General features: G+C 45.2%; 1 protein-coding gene across 1 annotated transcript in view; it reads right to left on the reverse strand.

Annotated features, from left to right (window-relative positions):
• Positions 1-21,124, reverse strand: part of LOC139453956 (low-density lipoprotein receptor-related protein 12-like) — a 28,381-nt gene that overhangs the window by 2,784 nt on the left and 4,473 nt on the right. The window contains exons 2-12 of the mRNA XM_071235405.1: positions 16,305-16,352; positions 15,042-15,168; positions 14,288-14,487; positions 13,657-13,791; positions 13,068-13,217; positions 9,725-9,877; positions 9,261-9,413; positions 8,499-8,846; positions 7,269-7,388; positions 5,315-5,428; positions 167-298 (exon numbers count right to left, since the gene is read on the reverse strand). Coding sequence (XP_071091506.1) covers positions 167-298; positions 5,315-5,428; positions 7,269-7,388; positions 8,499-8,846; positions 9,261-9,413; positions 9,725-9,877; positions 13,068-13,217; positions 13,657-13,791; positions 14,288-14,487; positions 15,042-15,168; positions 16,305-16,352 — 1,680 coding nt within the window. The remainder of the gene's footprint in view (positions 1-166; positions 299-5,314; positions 5,429-7,268; positions 7,389-8,498; positions 8,847-9,260; positions 9,414-9,724; positions 9,878-13,067; positions 13,218-13,656; positions 13,792-14,287; positions 14,488-15,041; positions 15,169-16,304; positions 16,353-21,124) is intronic.

Below are 21,124 nucleotides of genomic sequence, written 5' to 3' on the forward strand. Positions count from 1 at the left end.
CTCACAATAACTGCACATGAAAATTAATATATGATAAAAAATCAATTGAAATAAAATCCTAAAAAGGCTCGGAAATTCCAAAATCTCAAATATAAATTTACAGATGAATGCTCGGGAATAACAGTGAAGATTGTGAGGATCATAAAACAGAATGCTTCAAACTCACAAGGTGAAGGACACCCATCTTCGTCTGAGTGGTCATCACAATCGTCAGTGCGGTCACACTCCCACGTCTCATAGATGCAGCGTTTATTCTTGCATAGGAACAGGCCCTTGTGAGACCCACACTGCTTGGCAGCTGAAACAAAGGGGAACAACTCTGGATCTGGGTGATTCTTATTTGTCAACATCATCCTAACCAATGACATTTGTCTGGGGACCAACACTTGGGAACGACACTGGGGAATGACACTGGGGAACGACACTGGGAAACAACACTGGGGAACGACACTGGGGAACGACACTGGAGAACGACACTGGGGAACGACACTGGAGAACGACACTGGGGAACGACACTGGGGAACAACACTGGGGAACGACACTGGGGAACGACACTGGGGAACAACACTGGAGAACAACACTGGGGAACGACACTGGGGAACAACACTGGGAAACAACACTGGGGAACAACACTGGGGAACAACACTGGGAAACGACACTGGAGACCATCACTGGGGAACGACACTGGAGACCAACACTGGGGAACGACACTGGGGAACAACACTGGGGAACGACACTGGGGAACAACACTGGGGAACGACACTGGGGAACAACACTGGGGAACGACACTGGGGAACAACACTGGGGAACGACACTGGAGACCAACACTGGGGAACGACACTGGGGAACAAAACTGGGGAACGACACTGGGGAACAACACTGGGGAAACGACACTGGGAAACAACACTGGAGAATGACACTGGAGAACAACACTGGAGAACAACACTGGGGAACGACACTGGAGACCAACACTGGGGAACGACACTGGGGAACGACACTGGGGAACGACACTGGGGAACGACACTGGGAAACGACACTGGGGAACAATACTGGGGAACGACACTGGGGAACAACACTGGAGAACAACACTGGAGAACAACACTGGGGAACGACACTGGAGACCAACACTGGGGAACGACACTGGGGAACAACACTGGGGAACGACACTGGGGAACGACACTGGGAAACGACACTGGGGAAATACACTGGGAAACGACACTGGGGAACGACACTGGGAAACGACCCTGGGGAACGACACTGGGGAACGACACTGGCGACCAACACTGGAGAATGACACTGGGAAACAACACTGGAGAATGACACTGGGTAACAACACTGGGGAACAACACTGGGGAACAACACTGGGGAACGACACTGGAGAATGACACTGGGGAACAACACTGGCGACCAACACTGGGGAATGACACTGGGGAACAACACTGGAGAATGACACTGGGGAACAACACTGGGGAATGACACTGGGGAACGACACTGGAGAATGACACTGGGGAACAACACTGGCGACCAACACTGGAGAATGACACTGGGTAACAACACTGGGGAACGACACTGGCGACCAACACTGGAGCGTGACACTGGGGAACAACACTGGAGAATGACACTGGGTAACAACAATGGGGAACAACACTGGGGAACGACACTGGGGAACGACACTGGGGAATGACACTGGGGAACAACACTGAGGAACGACACTGAGGAACGACACTGGGGAACGACACTGGGGAACGACACTGGGGAACAACACTGGAGAACAACACTGGGGAATGACACTGGGGAACAACACTGGAGAATGACACTGGGGAACAACACTGGGGAACGACACTGGGGAACAACACTGGAGAACGACACTGGGGAACGACACTGGGGAACGACACTGGGGAACAACACTGGGGAATGACACTGAGGAACGACACTGGGGAACAACACTGAGGAACGACACTGGGGAACAACACTGGAGAATGACACTGAGGAACGACACTGGGGAACAACACTGAGGAACGACACTGGGGAACAACACTGGGGAACGACACTGGGGAACAACACTGGAGAATGACACTGAGGAAAGACACTGGGGAACAACACTGAGGAACGACACTGGGGAACAACACTGGAGAACAACACTGGAGAATGACACTGGGGAACAACACTGGAGAATGACCCTGGGGAACAACACTGGGGAACGACACTGGGGAACAACACTGGAGAATGACACTGGGGAACAACACTGGAGAATGACACTGGGGAACAACACTGGAGAACGACACTGGGGAACGACACTGGAGAATGACACTGGGGAACAACACTGGGGAACAACACTGGGGAACGACACTGGAGAATGACACTGGGGAACAACACTGGAGAATGACACTGGGGAACAACACTGGAGAATGACACTGGGGAACAACACTGGAGAATGACACTGGGGAACAACACTGGGGAACGACACTGGGGAACAACACTGGAGAATGACACTGGGGAACAACACTGGAGAATGACACTGGGGAACAACACTGGAGAACGACACTGGGGAACGACACTGGGGAACAACACTGGGGAACGACACTGGGGAACAATACTGGGGAACAACACTGGAGAACAACACTGGGGAACAATACTGGGGAACGACACTGGAGAACGACACTGGAGAACAACACTGGAGAACAACACTGGGGAACAATACTGGGGAACGACACTGGAGAACGACACTGGGGAACAACACTGGAGAACAACACTGGGGAACAATACTGGGGAACGACACTGGGGAACGACACTGGGGAACGACACTGGAGAACGACACTGGAGAACAACACTGGAGAATGACACTGGGGAACAACACTGGAGAACAACACTGGGGAACAATACTGGGGAACGACACTGGGGAACAACACTGGGGAACGACACTGGGGAACGACACTGGAGAATGACACTAGAGAACAACACTGGGGAACAATACTGGGGAACAACACTGGAGAACAACACTGGGGAACAATACTGGGGAACAACACTGGGGAACAACACTGGAGAACAACACTGGGGAACGACACTGGGGAACAACACTGGGGAACGACACTGGGGAACAACACTGGGGAACGACACTGGGGAACAACACTGGGGAAATACACTGGAGAACGACACTGGGGAACAACACTGGGGAACAACACTGGGGAACAACACTGAGGAACGACACTGGAGAATGACACTGGGGAACAACACTGGGGAACAACACTGGAGAATGACACTGGGGAACAACACTGGAGAATGACACTGAGGAACGACACTGGAGAATGACACTGGGGAACAACACTGGGGAACAACACTGGAGAATGACACTGGGGAACAACACTGGAGAATGACACTGGGGAACAACACTGGAGAATGACACTGGGGAACAACACTGGGGAACAATACTGATGCAGATCTCTGTTGTCCTATACCTGATGATTGAGTGAGGACCTTGGGGAAAATCACAGCTTTGAACAGTATTTCAGTTCTATCATGGCGCATAAGCCTGGTGTGGAAGGAAGCTACAAGACCCCAAACTGAAGGCATAAAGATTCCTATTGCACATTGTACGGTTCAACTGATTCCTAATGTACAAAGGTTAAAGTAAATACAAGAACTCCCTTATTGGCAGTCACAGGATGAACTCTGTGTTGCTTTCAACTCTACAGAATAAACACAGAGGGGCTGAGAAGGTACGATGGTTCATACAGTCTGTAAATATACTCCTTACTGTTTCCCTGTCTACTTACTCCAGTTTATCTCATCAGCGTGATTGTGACACTGACTGCTTCAGCTACTGTTTCCCTGTCTACTTACTATAGTTTTTCTCATCAGCGTGATTGTGACACTGACTGCTTCAGCTACTGTTTCCCTGTCTACTTACTACAGTTTATCTCATCAGCGTGATTGTGACACTGACTGCTTCAGCTACTGTTTCCCTGTCTACTTACTACAGTTTATCTCATCAGCGTGATTGTGACACTGACTGCTTCAGCTACTGTTTCCCTGTCTACTAACTATAGTTTTTCTCATCAGCGTGATTGTGACACTGACTGCCTCGGCTACTGTTTCCCTGTCTACTTACTACAGTTTTTCTCATCAGCGTGATTGTGACACTGACTGCCTTGGCTACTGTTTCCCTGTCTACTTACTACAGTTTTTCTCATCAGCGTGATTGTGACACTGACTGCTTCGGCTACTGTTTCCCTGTCTACTTACTACAGTTTTTCTCATCAGCGTGGTTGTGACACTGACTGCTTCAGCTACTGTTTCCCTGTCTACTTACTACAGTTTATCTCATCAGCGTGATTGTGACACTGACTGCTTCAGCTACTGTTTCCCTGTCTACTTACTACAGTTTTTCTCATCAGCGTGGTTGTGACACTGACTGCTTCAGCTACTGTTTCCCTGTCTACTTACTACAGTTTTTCTCATCAGCATGGTTGTGACACTGACTGCTTCAGCTACTGTTTCCCTGTCTACTTACTACAGTTTTTCTCATCAGCGTGATTGTGACACTGACTGCTTCAGCTACTGTTTCCCTGTCTACTTACTACAGTTTATCTCATCAGCGTGATTGTGACAGTGACTGCCTCGGCTACTGTTTCCCTGTCTACTTACTACAGTTTATCTCATCAGCGTGATTGTGACACTGACTGCCTCGGCTACTGTTTCCCTGTCTACTTACTACAGTTTTTCTCATCAGCATGGTTGTGACACTGACTGCCTCGGCTACTGTTTCCCTGTCTACTTACTATAGTTTTTCTCATCAGCGTGGTTGTGACACTGACTGCTTCGGCTACTGTTTCCCTGCCTACTTACTACAGTTTTTCTCATCAGCGTGGTTGTGACACTGACTGCTTCGGCTACTGTTTCCCTGTCTACTTACTACAGTTTATCTCATCAGCGTGATTGTGACACTGACTGCTTCGGCTACTGTTTCCCTGTCTACTTACTACAGTTTATCTCATCAGCATGATTGTGACACTGACTGCCTCGGCTACTGTTTCCCTGTCTACTTACTACAGTTTTTCTCATCAGCGTGATTGTGACACTGACTGCCTCGGCTACTGTTTCCCTGTCTACTTACTACAGTTTTTCTCATCAGCGTGGTTGTGACACTGACTGCTTCGGCTACTGTTTCCCTGTCTACTTACTACAGATTTTCTCATCAGCGTGGTTGTGACACTGACTGCTTCAGCTACTGTTTCCCTGTCTACTTACTACAGTTTTTCTCATCAGCGTGATTGTGACACTGACTGCTTCAGCTACTGTTTCCCTGTCTACTTACTACAGTTTTTCTCATCAGCGTGGTTGTGACACTGACTGCCTCCGTTGCATCGGTCCTGTCGGGAGTAGCATGAGCTGGCCGACCCACAGCTGAACTGGAGCGTCCCACACAGTTCTGGAAAATACAACATGACCATAAACAAAAAACTCTAGTTTGAACTTGTTGGCTTGGAAAAGTTCAAGATAAAAATTAAAAAGGTTCTGAACATACGAGTCAACAATGCAGCATTTGCCTAATGTGTATATGACAAAAGAATTCGGAAAGCATTCCAAATCACATTGAGCGTGTTGAGCTACTAAAGTTTGTCTCTAATTCTAGTACACGTGCTGTTCAAACAGCCACCCTGACAGATTACTTTATGTCCGATTACAGTTGAGATTGCTGTGTGAAAGTTGAAGGGCGGGGGAATCACACTCGAGGTCAAATGAAGAAAAACAGTACAAATGTTTGTTTTGTTTGTTGCTTAAGGCTGCAATCCGCAACATTCCAGCTGTATGACCCAACATGTAAATGAACGATCCTGGGCCAGACAAACCAGTGACTGACGTTATGAGCATCGATCCAGGGTGTAGGGAGTGGGACACTCTATCAACCAAGTCAGTGATTTTGACCTCTATTAAGTCGACCTGTCCTAACCTGGAACCCCCACGGCCTACACTCGGGTACAGGCATGTGAGCACAGCATGTTACATCAGTAAAGAATGGCTGCACGGATTTACAGTGTGTAAACTGCTTTACGTTCATATCTCCATAAACGCAAAAAAAAACATATTAAATTTAATTCTTATAAACAAATAAGTCAACAATAAAACTTCGCAGACTTCTCAGTAAATCATCAACATAAAACAGCTTGAAATGAGTGCCAACATTCATTGTAAGAACATGGAAGCCCCAACCCTATTATCAACCAATCAGGAAACAGTATTCCACTAGTGGGTGAGGTCTAATTGGTGTCGGTTTAAGGAAACACAAACACAAAAATAATTGCTTGATCAGCTGATCAAATGCCATGGAATCCTTTACAATTAATTAGTATCAACTGGTTCACACGTGCCAGAGTGAGGCATCTAATTGCCAGCACACAAAGTCAGCGATCTAACCCACTCAGCCACCGAGGCTTCCACAAAAATGAAAGTCTGACAACTGGTAGTCTAGATCACGTACTTTGAGTACCCCTCTGACACGTGTAAATTGGCACGGCTACCACTACTAAGGTGTGGTTCAACCAATAAAAGTACGAGAATCTGTACTTTACTAAGAAAGTGTTATCCCAAATATAACATTTGTTACATTTGACCACTTTCTAAATGGCATTGTGTATTCATTGTTCACAGGGGGCATGGGTGGCCCAGTCGTCTAAGGCGCCGCGATTCGCTGTGCAGAGTTGCGTCCCTTGGGCACGCCAGAAACCTATGATTGTGGGTTCGAATCCCGGTTCGCCCCGATTATGTTTCTAGGTTTGTCAGTACCATACCCGTGCTCGTGGGTTTCACAGAAGTGGTAAACGTCTGAGACCTGTATCACTTCGGGCTTTCCTCCCACATTAAGCTGACACGCCGCGATATAACTGGAATACTGTTAAAAGCGGCGTTAAACGAAACTCACTCACTCACTCACTCATTGTTCACAGGGGGCACGGGTGGCCCAGTCGTCTAAGGCGCCGCGATTCGCTGTGCTGAATTGCGTCCCTTGGGCCTGCCAGAAACCTATGATTGTGGATTCGAATCCCGGTTCGCCCTGATTATGTTTCTAGGTTTGTCAGCACCATACCCGTGCTCGTGGGTTTCATCGAAGTGGTAAACGTCCGAGACCTGCATCACTTCAGGCTTTCCTCCCACATTAAGCTGACGTGCCGCGATATAACTGGAATACCGTTAAAAGCGGCGTTAAACCCCACTCACTCACTCACTCACTCACTCACTCATTGTTCACAGATACATTCAACTTCACTTACTGCACCCAAGTTCATCGGATCCGTGTTCCGGGCAGTTCCAAACTCCATCACACTTCTCACTGATCTGGTAACAGTCCCCCTCCATCTTGCATGCCTCCTGGACGCCGGGGATACACTGACCTGCACACAACATTGGTAACATTTTATGCCTCTTTTGGCAACATTCCAGCCATATCACAGTGGAGGATGGTAGAAATGAGCTTCACATAGTTTAAACTTGTGAGGAATTAAACCCAGGCCTCTAGCATGACAGGCAAGCACTTTAACTACAAGGCTACCCAACTAGGTTTAACTGTTGCTGCAAGCAGTGATCTGCAGTGATATGTCTGTTAGGATAGGAAAGGCACTTGTTTGTAATACAGATTGGGTTTAGTATTATATAGAAATGTTTGAATAAAGTCAAAGATATTCTAAAATGTGGTCACTGCAACATGTGTGGTTTAACAAATCGTGGTCACTGCAACACGAGTGGTTTATCAAATCGTGGTCACTGCAACACGTGTGGTTTATCAAATCGTGGTCACTGCAACACGTGTGGTTTATCAAATCGTGGTCATGGGAGAAGAATAGCCACATTGCTTTCTAGACTTGACACGGCTTCTCAGTTAGGCAAAAACACAGGACAATAAACATACGACACAGACTGAAACCACCCACTCCTACTTGTAGTCATCTGTTACATGGGGAGCCAAGGCAATGGAGTTAACTGACCATTAAAATCCAGTTTCCACCCTCGTTGAACTAGGCTGGAATTATGGAGTTATATTTTGGCTGGACTAACAAATCTTTGCATAGTCCAATGAAAATCATGTAATGTAATCGACATCTGGTGCATCAACAACATGAAGCGTTGACAGAAATTTAATTATTTTTTTCATGTATTCAAGATGCTTAAGTGATTTGAGGCACTCTGCGAGGTAAGACACGTTTTATTACAACAAAGATATTGATTATCAATCAGATTGTTTTTACTGGTCGTTGCCACTTTGTCTGAAGCAAATGCAAGTGATGTGAGAGGTGGAATCTGATTGGTCAATATGAGGAACATAGAAAGGACATAACTCATAATAGCCACTATTGGCGCTACGATCAAGCCACAATATTCCAGGTTTGTTCGGCAAGGGCGGAAACAGGACTTTAACAGTCGGTTACCTCCCTTGCCTCGGGAAGATGTGGAATTCCCACCTGGGCCAACATGTAACTACAAGCCCAGACTTCATTGAAACTAACCTTTTTGTTGGAATGTGGCATTGAATCCCTGCTCTGGGTAGTGGTGATCTGAGTGGAACTTGATGAACATCCAGTTTGTTGACACCTCAATGATGGCCGGAGGTTTGTTACCCCCGTAGTAGGTCCCTATGAGTGGGCTGCTGCTGCTCCTGCCGTTGTACACCGATACGTAGTCGGTGTTGCGCTCGTGCTGCAGGTTGAAGCTGGAGAAACGCAGCTGCACCTTGTCTCCGGGGTTGCCAGCGTGGATCGTCCACTCACAGTCCTTGCCGTTGGGGTAGTCGCGGGGGTAGCGTGGCGAGGTAAGGGTGCCGTAGATGTCATGCACCACGCCACCACAAGCTTGGTCTGGTCACAAGTGGAAGAAAAGAACTAATAATGACTGCAAATACAAACTTGTGACACATAAATCACCAGGTAGCAAAGTATATGGTGGTCTGTTAACAAAACAAAATAATTGTTGATTTGTTTCTTGTTTAACGCCACACTCAGCAATAATCCATCTATATGATGGTGACCTGTAAATAATCAAATCTGGACCAGACAATCGATCTATGCAACTGGGATTACTGACAAGCATTAACCAAGTCAGAAAGCCTGACCAACCAATCCTGCTTGTTGTCTCTTAAGAGAAGCATGGGTTGCTGAAGACCAATTCCACCCGGATCATCAAGGAGCATTTTGTTGTTGAAAGAAATGACATTACACACGTGAGAGATTATTCTCGAGATTATTCATATACGTTCTAGAAGAATGACTCACGTTGAGGACAGAGGGCCGGTGACTCGTCCGCGTCGTTGGTGCAGTCCTGCTGGCCGTTACACTGGTACTCTGGTTTGAGACAAGTCCACCTGCCTGTCTGGACATCGTTGCAGAGGATGGACGGTGGCGAGCACACAGGGTGGTCAGTGGTTACTGAAATCCAGAATCAGTAGTCTACATCTACACAACAAACAGATGGAACATCGTCTACCTGTCCAACATGACCTCCTATTGCCTGCACATCCCAGTCTACCCACATCATCACAAGCATCAGAACTTCTAAATGTCCCACTGACAGCCACAGTACTGTACCGTAGTTTCAAATATCCCAGAGGTACACCCACACTTGCCCATACAGCACAATGTTAAAATGCCCCATTGTATTTGAAAATGTGGGCCTTTGTTCAGTTTTAGGGGCTAAAAGCACAAGGCCCCACCCGAGAATTATCCCTGCAACTACTAACCTCTTGGACAAATGCTGTGAGATTCATCAGCTCCATTGATACAGTCATTACGGCCATTGCACTGATACTGTGGACTGAGACAGACTCTGGTGCGCGTGTGAATGTCATAGCACATCATTGACGGTGCGGCACAGTGGGGGCTAGGTGTTGTTGCTGAAACACAGACATAGCACATCATTGACGGTGCGGCACAGTGGGGGCTAGGTGTTGTTGCTGAAACACAGACACAGCACATCATTGACGGTGCGGCACAGTGGGGGCTAGGTGTTGTTGCTGAAACACAGACATAGCACATCATTGACGGTGCGGCACAGTTGGGGCTAGGTGTTGTTGCTGAAACACAGACATAGCACATCATTGACGGTGCTGCACAGTGGGGGCTAGATGTTGTTGCTGAAACACAGACATAGCACATCATTGACGGTGCGGCACAGTTGGGGCTAGGTGTTGTTGCTGAAACACAGACACAGCACATCATTGACGGTGCGGCACAGTGGGGGCTAGGTGTTGTTGCTGAAACACAGACACAGCACATCATTGACGGTGCGGCACAGTGGGGGCTAGGTGTTGTTGCTGAAACACAGACACAGCACATCATTGACGGTGCTGCACAGTGGGGGCTAGGTGTTGTTGCTGAAACACAGACACAGCACATCATTGACGGTGCTGCACAGTGGGGGCTAGGTGTTGTTGCTGAAACACAGACACAGCACATCATTGACGGTGCGGCACAGTGGGGGCTAGGTGTTGTTGCTGAAACACAGACATAGCACATCATTGACGGTGCGGCACAGTGGGGGCTAGGTGTTGTTGCTGAAACACAGACACAGCACATCATTGACGGTGCTGCACAGTGGTGGCTAGGTGTTGTTGCTGAAACACAGACATAGCACATCATTGACGGTGCGGCACAGTGGGGGCTAGGTGTTGTTGCTGAATGAGCTAGGGTTTAGTCAGGGCTGGGTGTTGTTGCGTCGTGAACGTGCTAGGATTTAGTCAGGGCTTGGTGTTGTTGCGTCGTGAACAATCTAGGGTTTAGTGGGGGCTGGGTGTTGCTGCTGAAACACAGACATAGCAGCAGTCGTGAACGTTCCTGCCTGCTTCGTTGGGTCATGGGTCGTTGGGTCACATACTACCCCTGAGGTACCTTCATAATCTGTACGAAAAAAGTGAATGAGTATGCTTCAAAGCCACTTTCAGCACCCAGGGAATCCTCCAGCTCTACCTCAGCTTCACATATGGTAGCACTCGGACCCACATGGGAGTTCAACCTGTGTTGTATAATAACATCCTGCTCCAATATAATACCCTTGGCCCAAATAATAACAATATCCTTCTTCCATATGATTCATGGTTCCTTCTCCAATATCATGTCTATATAATCCTTCTCCCAGACGATAATAACCTTCTCCTATAGCATGTATACCGTATTTTCTTGAGTATAGTGCGCACCCATGTATAATGCGCACCCCCCTCTAGCGGGTTCAATATTTTGGAAAAAGAAGAAATTTGAATATTATGCGCAGAATTTTTTTACACCGTACCCTTTCAGCGAAGTCCGGCAAACGAACGGGTGCTGAGAAACTTCGTCAGTACAAATTCGAAATTTGAGATAAAAAATCACCAGACATGTTTATTTACCGTTTAGATAGTATTGATTGTTCTGCTAGGCATTGTTTTATTTCTAGGGATTAAGATTACCTTGTGTATTTTCTCGTAAACTAAGCCGGAAACAGCAATCAGCTGTACACACGTTTTCTTGGAATCGACCGGTGATTCAGTCAAGACACACCCAATGATATAACTTTATAGGATTTTTAATGCAAGGATCGGCAACAATTGTATCTGAAACTATTTTATTTATCAGGAGTAATATATTCCATTATTTTCTTAATTATATGCAGCCTTTACTAAACATATTTAAAATAATAATAACCCTAAGTGAAGCAGCTGATCGCTATTCCCGGGTATTATTTTTTACATGGAACATGTCTGACCAGTCACCGTCAAGGCTCACGCACACGGGATCACGTGAGCGCAAGAATTTCATGTTGACATAGAATCGTCAAACAAAAACAAATATAACTTTTAACGAGTCAAAGTATGTCATTTATGATATATGTATCCATTCTCTGTCAACTAAAGTTTGTTTCAAGGCGTCAATAGCGGTATTCTGACCGTGGTTGCTGTTAATAACGGTGAGTTGTGCGATCTTCCAATCGCTTCACACACGATTTCGCCGAAATTAATAAAAACAATATTATAAGGAATTTTGAATAAAATTAATAAAGTAAGTTACAAACATAAGTCCAGAAATACAAAGAACACTCTTTATAGACAGACAGTGTAATTACATAATTATTTTGCGTACTTCAGTATGGATTTCTTGACATGGTATTTCCGGTGTTTCGTGCTCACGGTAATGTCTTTCCATGGGGGAAAAAAACATCCGAACTCATAAATCGTGTATAATGCGCACCCTTCTTATACACAGCTGTGTTTTTTCAAAAAAAAGGTGCGCACTATACTCAAGAAAATACGGTAATATATCCAGTTCCTTTGTAATAATGTTCACAGGTCTCATATATATATACAATCCAACTGCTACATGATATCCCCCGACACCCTGGTCCTATATCAGTATGTGATATCATTTCTGTAATAACCTGCTTCTATATCATATCCTCTACACCCTCCTCCTATATCAGTATGTGATATCATTTCTGTAATAACCTGCTTCTATATCATATCCTCTACACCCTCCTCCTATATCAGTATGTGATATCATTTCTGTAATAACCTGCTTCTATATCATATCCTCTACACCCTCCTCCTATATCAGTATGTGATATCATTGTTGTAATAACCTGCTTCTATATCATATCCTCCTACACTCTGCTCCTATATCAGTATGTGATATCATTTCTGTAATAACCTGCTTCTATATCATATCCTCCTACACCCTGCTCCTATATCAGTATGTGATATCATTTCTGTAATAACCTACTTCTATATCATATCCTCCTACACCCTGGTCCTATATCAGAATGTGATATCATTTCTATAATAACCTGCTTCTGTATCATATCCTCTACACCCTCCTCCTATATCAGTATGTGATATCATTTCTGTAATAACCTGCTTCTATATCATCTCCTCTACACCCTGCTCCTATATCAGAATGTGATATCATTTCTGTAATAACCTGCTTCTGTATGCTATCTTCCTACACCCTGCTACATCCTCCCCAATCAGCCCACGGGTCCTGTGACGTATTCTGCCCTGGAATACATTCATGGCCGAAGTGTGACTAGTAAACACCTGACTCTGAGAGAGTACTCACTTAGTGGACAAAGGGAGTGGGACTCGTCTACCCTGGTGAGACAGTCTTGCTTCCCATCACACTGGTACTGACGACTCAAACATATCTGTTGACCCGTGTGGATGTCACGACACACGATCGACGGATGGAAGCATGTCGGGGCAGGCGTGGCTGTAACACAGATGCATAGGATAACACAATGGCAGTAAGAACTGGAGTTGCTGGGATAGAGTACCTGTATCACAGTACATGAATGTCATGCTTGTTTATTTTTGGTTGGTTAACGCTGCACTCAGCACTATTCCTGCTATATGACGGCAGTCTGTAAATAATCAAGTCTGGACCAGACAATCCAGTGATTGACATCATGAGCATTGATCCAGCAATTGGGATACGATGACATGCAACAACCAAGTCAGCTAGCCTGACCACCCGATCCCGTTAACCACTTCTTACAACAAACATAGTTGCCTTTTACGGGAGGCATGGGTGGATGAAGACCTATTCTACCTGGATCTTCACGGGTCACAAAAGCGAGATGACACAGGACACACTGTTACAAACTAGCAGCTCACTTCTCACAACGATAACTCTAGCATGCAACACCTACTTGTGACACAGGAGGCCTCGTCGCTGTTATCGCCACACTCATTGTGTCCATTACACCACCAGTCCTCGAAGATACACTTGGTGTTGCTGCATCGCTTCAGACCCGACCCGCACGGCGTATACTGGGGCACCTTCCCTGCAACACAAGTCACTCGGCTCACACAACATCCAGTGTTTTGGCTGGGTTTTATATCAAGAAAATACCAGACAATACTAAATTTTGCCAGTTAGGTTCCTTTCAACTTTTGCATGCTCATAATAAAATCATGACTCTCCCAGCTTAGAATAGATGGCACGTGGTCCTGTGCACAACACACAGATTACAAATCAGGAGAAGTTAACCAACGTCGGGTGCGGAGAGTCCTTGGATGGGTGACCGCATTAGGCAGGGTTTCTAGGGCTTCGGTCCTGCCCCACACTGAAGCACATGTAACACATGTGGTGTCTCTTTAGGCAAGTGAACCTTCTCGGGCCTTACAGGCTACCCAGGGAGCTGAGAATGGAGTGCACAAATCGAGTGCACACTGCTCCATTGGCCGGGGTAATAATAGTGTAGCGCTATGAGCATCCACTTGGTGAATGGAGTTTGGTGCATTACACATGCACACATTATTGTCATCATATTTCCTCACCCACAATATACTTGAGGGCAAAGTTGTTCTTCTCCACTTGTTGAGTGCTGAAGAAGATATGCAAATATCCTCCCTTCCCCGTGGCGATGTAGGTGCGCTGCGACGATCGGCAATAGGTTGTCTGTGACACCGGGCCTATCTGTACATAGTTTCGACTACAGCTGCCATCTGGGCCACTGTCCATGTTCAAGGATTCGAAGCTGGATAAAAATACATTAATAAATGAAGGTCTTAGAGTGAGTTGATATTGCTTAACTGTGAGTTGACATTGTCACCTGATGATGCAGTTATTACCTGATGATGTAGTTATAACATGATAGTGATGTAGTTATTATCTGATGATGCAGTTATTAGCTGGTAGTGATGTAGTTATTATCTGATGATGCAGTTACTACCTGACAGTGAAGTTATAATATGATAGTGATGCAGTGATGATCTGATAGTGAAGTAGTTATTACCTGAGAGTGATGCAGTTATTACCTGAGAGTGATGCAGTTATTACCTGATAGTGATGCAGTTATTACCCGATAGTGATGTAGTTATTATTTGATGATGCAGTTATTACCTGATAGTGATGCAGTTATTACCAGATAGTGATGCAGTTATTACCTGATAATGATGTTACCTGATAGTGATGTAACTATTATCTGATGATGCAGTTATTACCTAATAGTGATGTAGTTATTACCTGATAATGATTCAGTTATTACCTAATAATGATGCAGATATTACCTGATAGCGATGCAGTTATTACCTGATAGTGATGGTGGCATTCTCTGGGGCCTCTATGAACCAGTTTTTACAGTACACGCTCGGGTACACCAGAATCCTCGTGCTCCGTATCTCCCCGCTCGGCTGTCTCACCACCTCCTTGGAGCACCCTGTACACAGCAATCAGCAGGATGACACCGGAGCTCCACACACTTTATAATGTTTCTGATGTGCCGTAATCTTTGACAGAATACCCTAATTACACACATTGTTTCACAACTGACACCTAATGAATTGTAGTGCCTTGGTCGACAGCCCCCTAGACCAGTACCACATGTTGTGGTGTTCATGTTTACAGGAGTTGAGTTTACATACGACAAGTGGAACATTGTGGTGGGGATTGCCAAAGGTAACTAAGCTTTGTGATATCCAATTTCTTCAATTTCAACGGTAGACCTAAAAAACATGACATGTATTTGATTACCCGACAACCATAATTTAATATGCCTAGTGTCAAGCATTGTCCAGTGGTACTCACTCACAGTGACAAAATGAAACTATGTACCACACTTTGCAGCAATTCTGCTTACCCTGTAGTTGCAGGGCCTTTAAATAATTTAGAAAAGATAAAAGTTTACCTTCCTACCCACCCACCCACCCATGGAACCACCTACCCATCCATCTGACCACCTACCCACCCATCCACCCGGCCACCCACACACCTACCTGTTGTAAGTGTATGTTAGGGTATGGGAGTTACGACAGTCTTAACTTTAAGATCACTTTCCACCCAGTCCCTGAGACTGACCACTGGTTCCTATAATCCTAAATTAGCCACGTCTTATGACTACGAGTAGTCTCTTTGACTATGACTAGACTTTGACAAGTGATTAGAGGCAGCTAATTTAGGAATCTCTTCTGACTAGCGGTGGGGTGCTAGGGACACACAGGCCTAAGAAGATTGTAACTCCAATACATAACAGATGTACGACAATTGTAGCACTACATTTCAGTTATATCACAACGTGTCAGCTTAATGTGGGAGGAAAGCCTGAAGTCATGCAGGTCTCAGATGTTTAGCACTTCGGTGAAACTCCCGATAGCATGGGTATGGAGCTGACAAACCTAGAAACATAATCGTGGCAAACCGGGATTCGAACCCACAATCATAGGTTTCTGCCCAAGGGATGCAACTCTGCACAGCGAATCACGGTGCCTTAGATGACTGGGCCACCCGTGCCCCCTGAATATTAAGAGGTAACACGTAACAACGTATAAACAGTGATAGTTGGTCTGTTCCACTTACCATGCTTGCTGGCGTGAGTTGTCCCAAGCCCAGCACAGAGCAGCGCACCTGGAGAGAAGAACAAAGCATGTTAAAACCAGCATCTTTCCGCATCACCATAGCTACTGGAGCTCACGTACCTGGATGACTTATCACCAGGGTATCTGACTTTCAGACACAATAAACATGTTTGTTAGTTTGTGTGTTGTTTAACATGTTTAACACCACACTCTTATTCAATATTCCAGCTATATGACGGTGGTCTGTAAAAAAAAAATCAAGTTTGGTCAATACAATCCAGTGATTGATATCATGAGCATCGATCCATACAATTGGAATATGATGACATGCATCAACCAAGTCAGCAAACCTGACCGATCCTTTCAGTCACCTCTTACGACAAGCAAGGGTTGCTGAAGACCTTTTGTCTGTCTGCATCTGCACTGGTAACAATAAACATGATAAACATGATGGAGTGATAGTGAGCATGACCATGTCTACAAACTCCACCAATCTACCTCGCCTACCCACAGTGTTTGAAACGTGGTCTGGCCATCTTATCTTATAATTTTATTGTTAATTCCAGTCTTTAATCCAGAGTGAGTGAGTGAGTGAGTGAGTGAGTGAGTGAGTGAGTGAGTGAGTGAGTGAGTGAGTGAGTGAGTGAGTGAGTGAGTGAGTGAGTTTGATTTTACTCCGCTTTCAGCAACATTCCAGCAATATCACAGCAGGGGATACTAGGCTTCATACATTGTACCCATGATAGGAATTGAACACGGGTCTTCGGCTTGACAACGCTTTTACCACTAGGTTACCCGACCGTCCTTGTCAAGATAAATTCTCCCCGTATTGCAGTGGTAACACTGAGTATGACGGCTGCAACATCACAAGCATGGTGAGGAGACACCATGACTTAGTGGAATCAGTCTTCAAGTTAGTGGGACACTCTCCTTTCTGGCAACCAGTGCCTACATTGAGTACATCATATTCATCTTAACGCTGAGGTGAGAGAGTTAAACTTTAGAGTCACTTCCTCCTGAAGTACCCTCGCCATGCAAGAGGCCAGTGTTTGAAATAAGTTTAAAATTCAAAAAAGACAGTCAGACAGGTGACCCATAAATGTTGCCTGCCCATCTTCAAAGTTACCTGCCTGCATTCAGACATTATAAAAATTGAAAAATCATAACAGCAAAAAACTACTTGACAATCTACAAAGAGTAATTATAAATCTGAACATGTAAGCATGGTAAGTAGCCTTAAGATTATCCGCCGGACAGTCCTCAGACAGTGGAGGAAAATGTCATGCAGCCTGACACCATAGGGGGCAGGGCAGGGCAGGCAGTTATTTCAGACACTGCAAGAGGCTGACAATACCTCATGGATTACGATTACTTCAACTGTGGGCCCCATCATCATGGTCGCTGTACTTGTAAACTCAGCTTAATGCCCTAGAAAATAAGTTACTGTGATGCCTTAACTCAGTGGTAATAATACACTTGTCCACAAACTATAAGGAATATCCATGAACCTGAACACCATTAATTACGTATTCAAATTGTGTGGATCGATGCTCATGATGTCAATCACTGGATTGTCTGGTCCAGACTCGATTATTTACAGACCACCGTCATATAGATGGAATATTGCTGAGTGTGGCATTAAACAACAAATGAACAAACAAACAAACAAACTATTAATTACCCAATCCAAACTGTGTAGCCTAGTTGCTATGTGACCATGTGGACAACATCCTGCATTATCACAGACTAGTAGACATATGATGTGAAAATATCACATAATCAGCATTTGGAGGTTTTCACTTAGGATTAGCAGATAAGTTTATCTTTCATTGAAACAAGCCTGGAAGCATCGAACAGCTCATCTTTGAACTCGGCCCACTGCAGCTCAGCATGAAACCGATTTTCATGTTACACACACCCACTCTTCAATTCAACGCTTCCTGTTCACAAACATGCAGAGCAAATTCTTGATTGTATACACGATAAAGCTGAAAAATGTGTGACCACATGACATCCTGTTTAACAGTGTGTGTCAGCGTGTGCTCGCCCTGGTAACCATGTTCACTGGAGCGCAGCCTTGGACAACCACATCAAGGAGGAAGTCACCATGTTCAGTGGAGCTCAACCTCTGACAACCACATCAAGGAGGAAGTCACCATGTTCAGTGGAGCATAGCCTCGGACAACCACATCAAGGTGGAAGTCACCATGTTCAGTGGAGCATAGCCTCGGACAACCACATCAAGGTGGAAGTCACCATGTTCAGTGGAGCTCAACCTCTGACAACCACATCAAGGTGGAAGTCACCATGTTCAGTGGAGCGCAGCCTTGGACAACCACATCAAGGTGGAAGTCACCATGTTCAGTGGAGCATAGCCTTTGACAACCACATCAAGGTGGAAGTCACCATGTTCAGTGGAGCTCAACCTCTGACAACCACATCAAGGTGGAAGTCACCATGTTCACTGGAGCATAGCCTCGGACAACCACATCAAGGTGGAAGTCACCATGTTCAGTGGAGCATAGCCTTTGACAACCACATCAAGGTGGAAGTCACCATGTTCAGTGGAGCATAGCCTTTGACAACCACATCAAGGAGGAAGTCACCATGTTCAGTGGAGCATAGCCTTTGACAACCACATCAAGGAGGAAGTCACCATGTTCAGTGGAGCTCAACCTCTGACAACCACATTAAGGAGGAAGTCACCATGTTCACTGGAGCATAGCCTCGGACAACCACATCAAGGTGGAAGTCACCATGTTCAGTGGAGCATAGCCTCTGACAACCACATCAAGGTGGAAGTCACCATGTTCAGTGGAGCATAGCCTCTGACAACCACATCAAGGTGGAAGTCACCATGTTCACTGGAGCATAGCCTTTGACAATCACATCAAGGTGGAAGTCACCATGTTCAGTGGAGCATAGCCTCTGACAACCACATCAAGGTGGAAGTCAGCATGTTCACTGGAGCATAGCCTCTGACAACCACATCAAGGAGGAAGTCACCATGTTCAGTGGAGCATAGCCTCGGACAACCACATCAAGGTGGAAGTCACCATGTTCAGTGGAGCATAGCCTCTGACAACCACATCAAGGAGGAAGTCTCCAGTGTATCTATGACGACAGCATGGACAGTAGTAGAAAATATATATATATATACCATACTGCCATAATTGTGATAACTTTTTAATATACGCTCTTCATGTTCTAAGCATGCTGAGTACATGTAGTGTGAGAAGTCCACAGATTTCAAAACTAGACCCAAACAATTTCATTATAATTTCTTACTGGGATTGCCAATTCCTTATTTTCTATTTTTGTAGTGTGGTTTACAGCAAGTCACAACAATCTGTAGTCATGGTAATAGTTGTAAATAATAATTTGCACATCATATTTTGGCACAATACAACAGAACGATCTCAGGGTTGACAGGAGGGCCTTGTCTGTAATTATGGAAGATTATGTATGGTTGCTTCGTGGGGACCTGACTGACTGATCTCTGATTATTTCAAAAATCGGAACACCAAGAGTCATGACGATAACTATAATACTAAGCAGATCACCACAACACCTTCCACTGGCTTGTGCTGATATGTTGTTGTCGGTGTTGTTGTTGTTGTTGTTTGTTGTTTAACGCCGCACTCAGCAATATTCCAGCTATATGACGGCGGTCTGTAAACGATCAAGTCTGGACCAGACAATCCAGTGATGAACATCCCGAGCATCAATCTATGCAATTTGGATACGATGATATGCATCAACCAAGTCTGCAAGTCTGACCACCCAATCCTGTTAGTCGCCTCTTACAAGCGGAGTCTCTTTTTACGACAAGCATGATGACATGTGTGTGTATCACAACTGGCAAAGTCCCGTGTTCTGACATGGCTGGCCTGCTGACGGAGATGATCCCCAAGTCTACCCTGTCACTGATAACACAGTCCCCATGGCCTGTTGTCACAGCAGCTGGTAGACTCACTGGACCATGACCGCTAACACATCAGCATGACACACACTTCTAAACATAGACTGCACTGACGACTGGTTGTCAATTGTCACCTGATCTGCTATTCTCTACAGGTGTGTCAGTGATTTTGCAGGAGACAAATGACATCAAGAAATTTTAACGACTTTATCAACCCTTGACAGGACATTCTTCCATATCATTACCAAACTAAAGATATACCTGTAATATATTTTGTATGACAAACCCAAATCAGGACACAGAAAATGAATCAATCTGAACGTTGAGTTGTTCAAGATTCTGATTGAATGGCAGCCAATGGAGCCTGTAGGCAAACGAAGTCCACAACCTAGAGTTGTAGTGTTATTCAGTGAGTTCATACAGTACTCAAGCCACACTAGAAGTCTGTCCCCCACCATGGCTAGGTCACGCTGACCTCCACTCTACTGTAAAGATAACACAAAAATCTTTGCAAGCTACAAGGGTTATTACAAGAATACAACTCGTTGCTGGCTGCATCAATTGACGGAGCGTGTATACCGCGGTACATGGTATATGACTAACAGAGCTGTTCATTACAGTAAAGTAGACACAATTTATGGATAACAACTTCCTCATTTACTGTAAAGGTGGTGTTACAGTATAGATTGTTATACCACTGTCACACCTATACCGAAATCTCGCCTTGACAGTATTAAAGAAGGTGTTATCCATAAATTGTGTCTACTTTGTCATCCGTCATTTCTAAGTAATGCCTATCAAACAATTGAAGTTGCAAATTATGATTTAATTTAGATGGATTGGAGCTTAGTTTAGTGATACATTGTAATGCCAGTTTCATGCACCTCAAACTAAGACAG

The sequence above is a fragment of the Haliotis cracherodii genome, unplaced genomic scaffold, assembly GCF_022045235.1.
Source record: "Haliotis cracherodii isolate W230 unplaced genomic scaffold, xgHalCrac1.p SCAF_10, whole genome shotgun sequence".
Classification (NCBI taxonomy): domain Eukaryota; kingdom Metazoa; phylum Mollusca; class Gastropoda; order Lepetellida; family Haliotidae; genus Haliotis; species Haliotis cracherodii.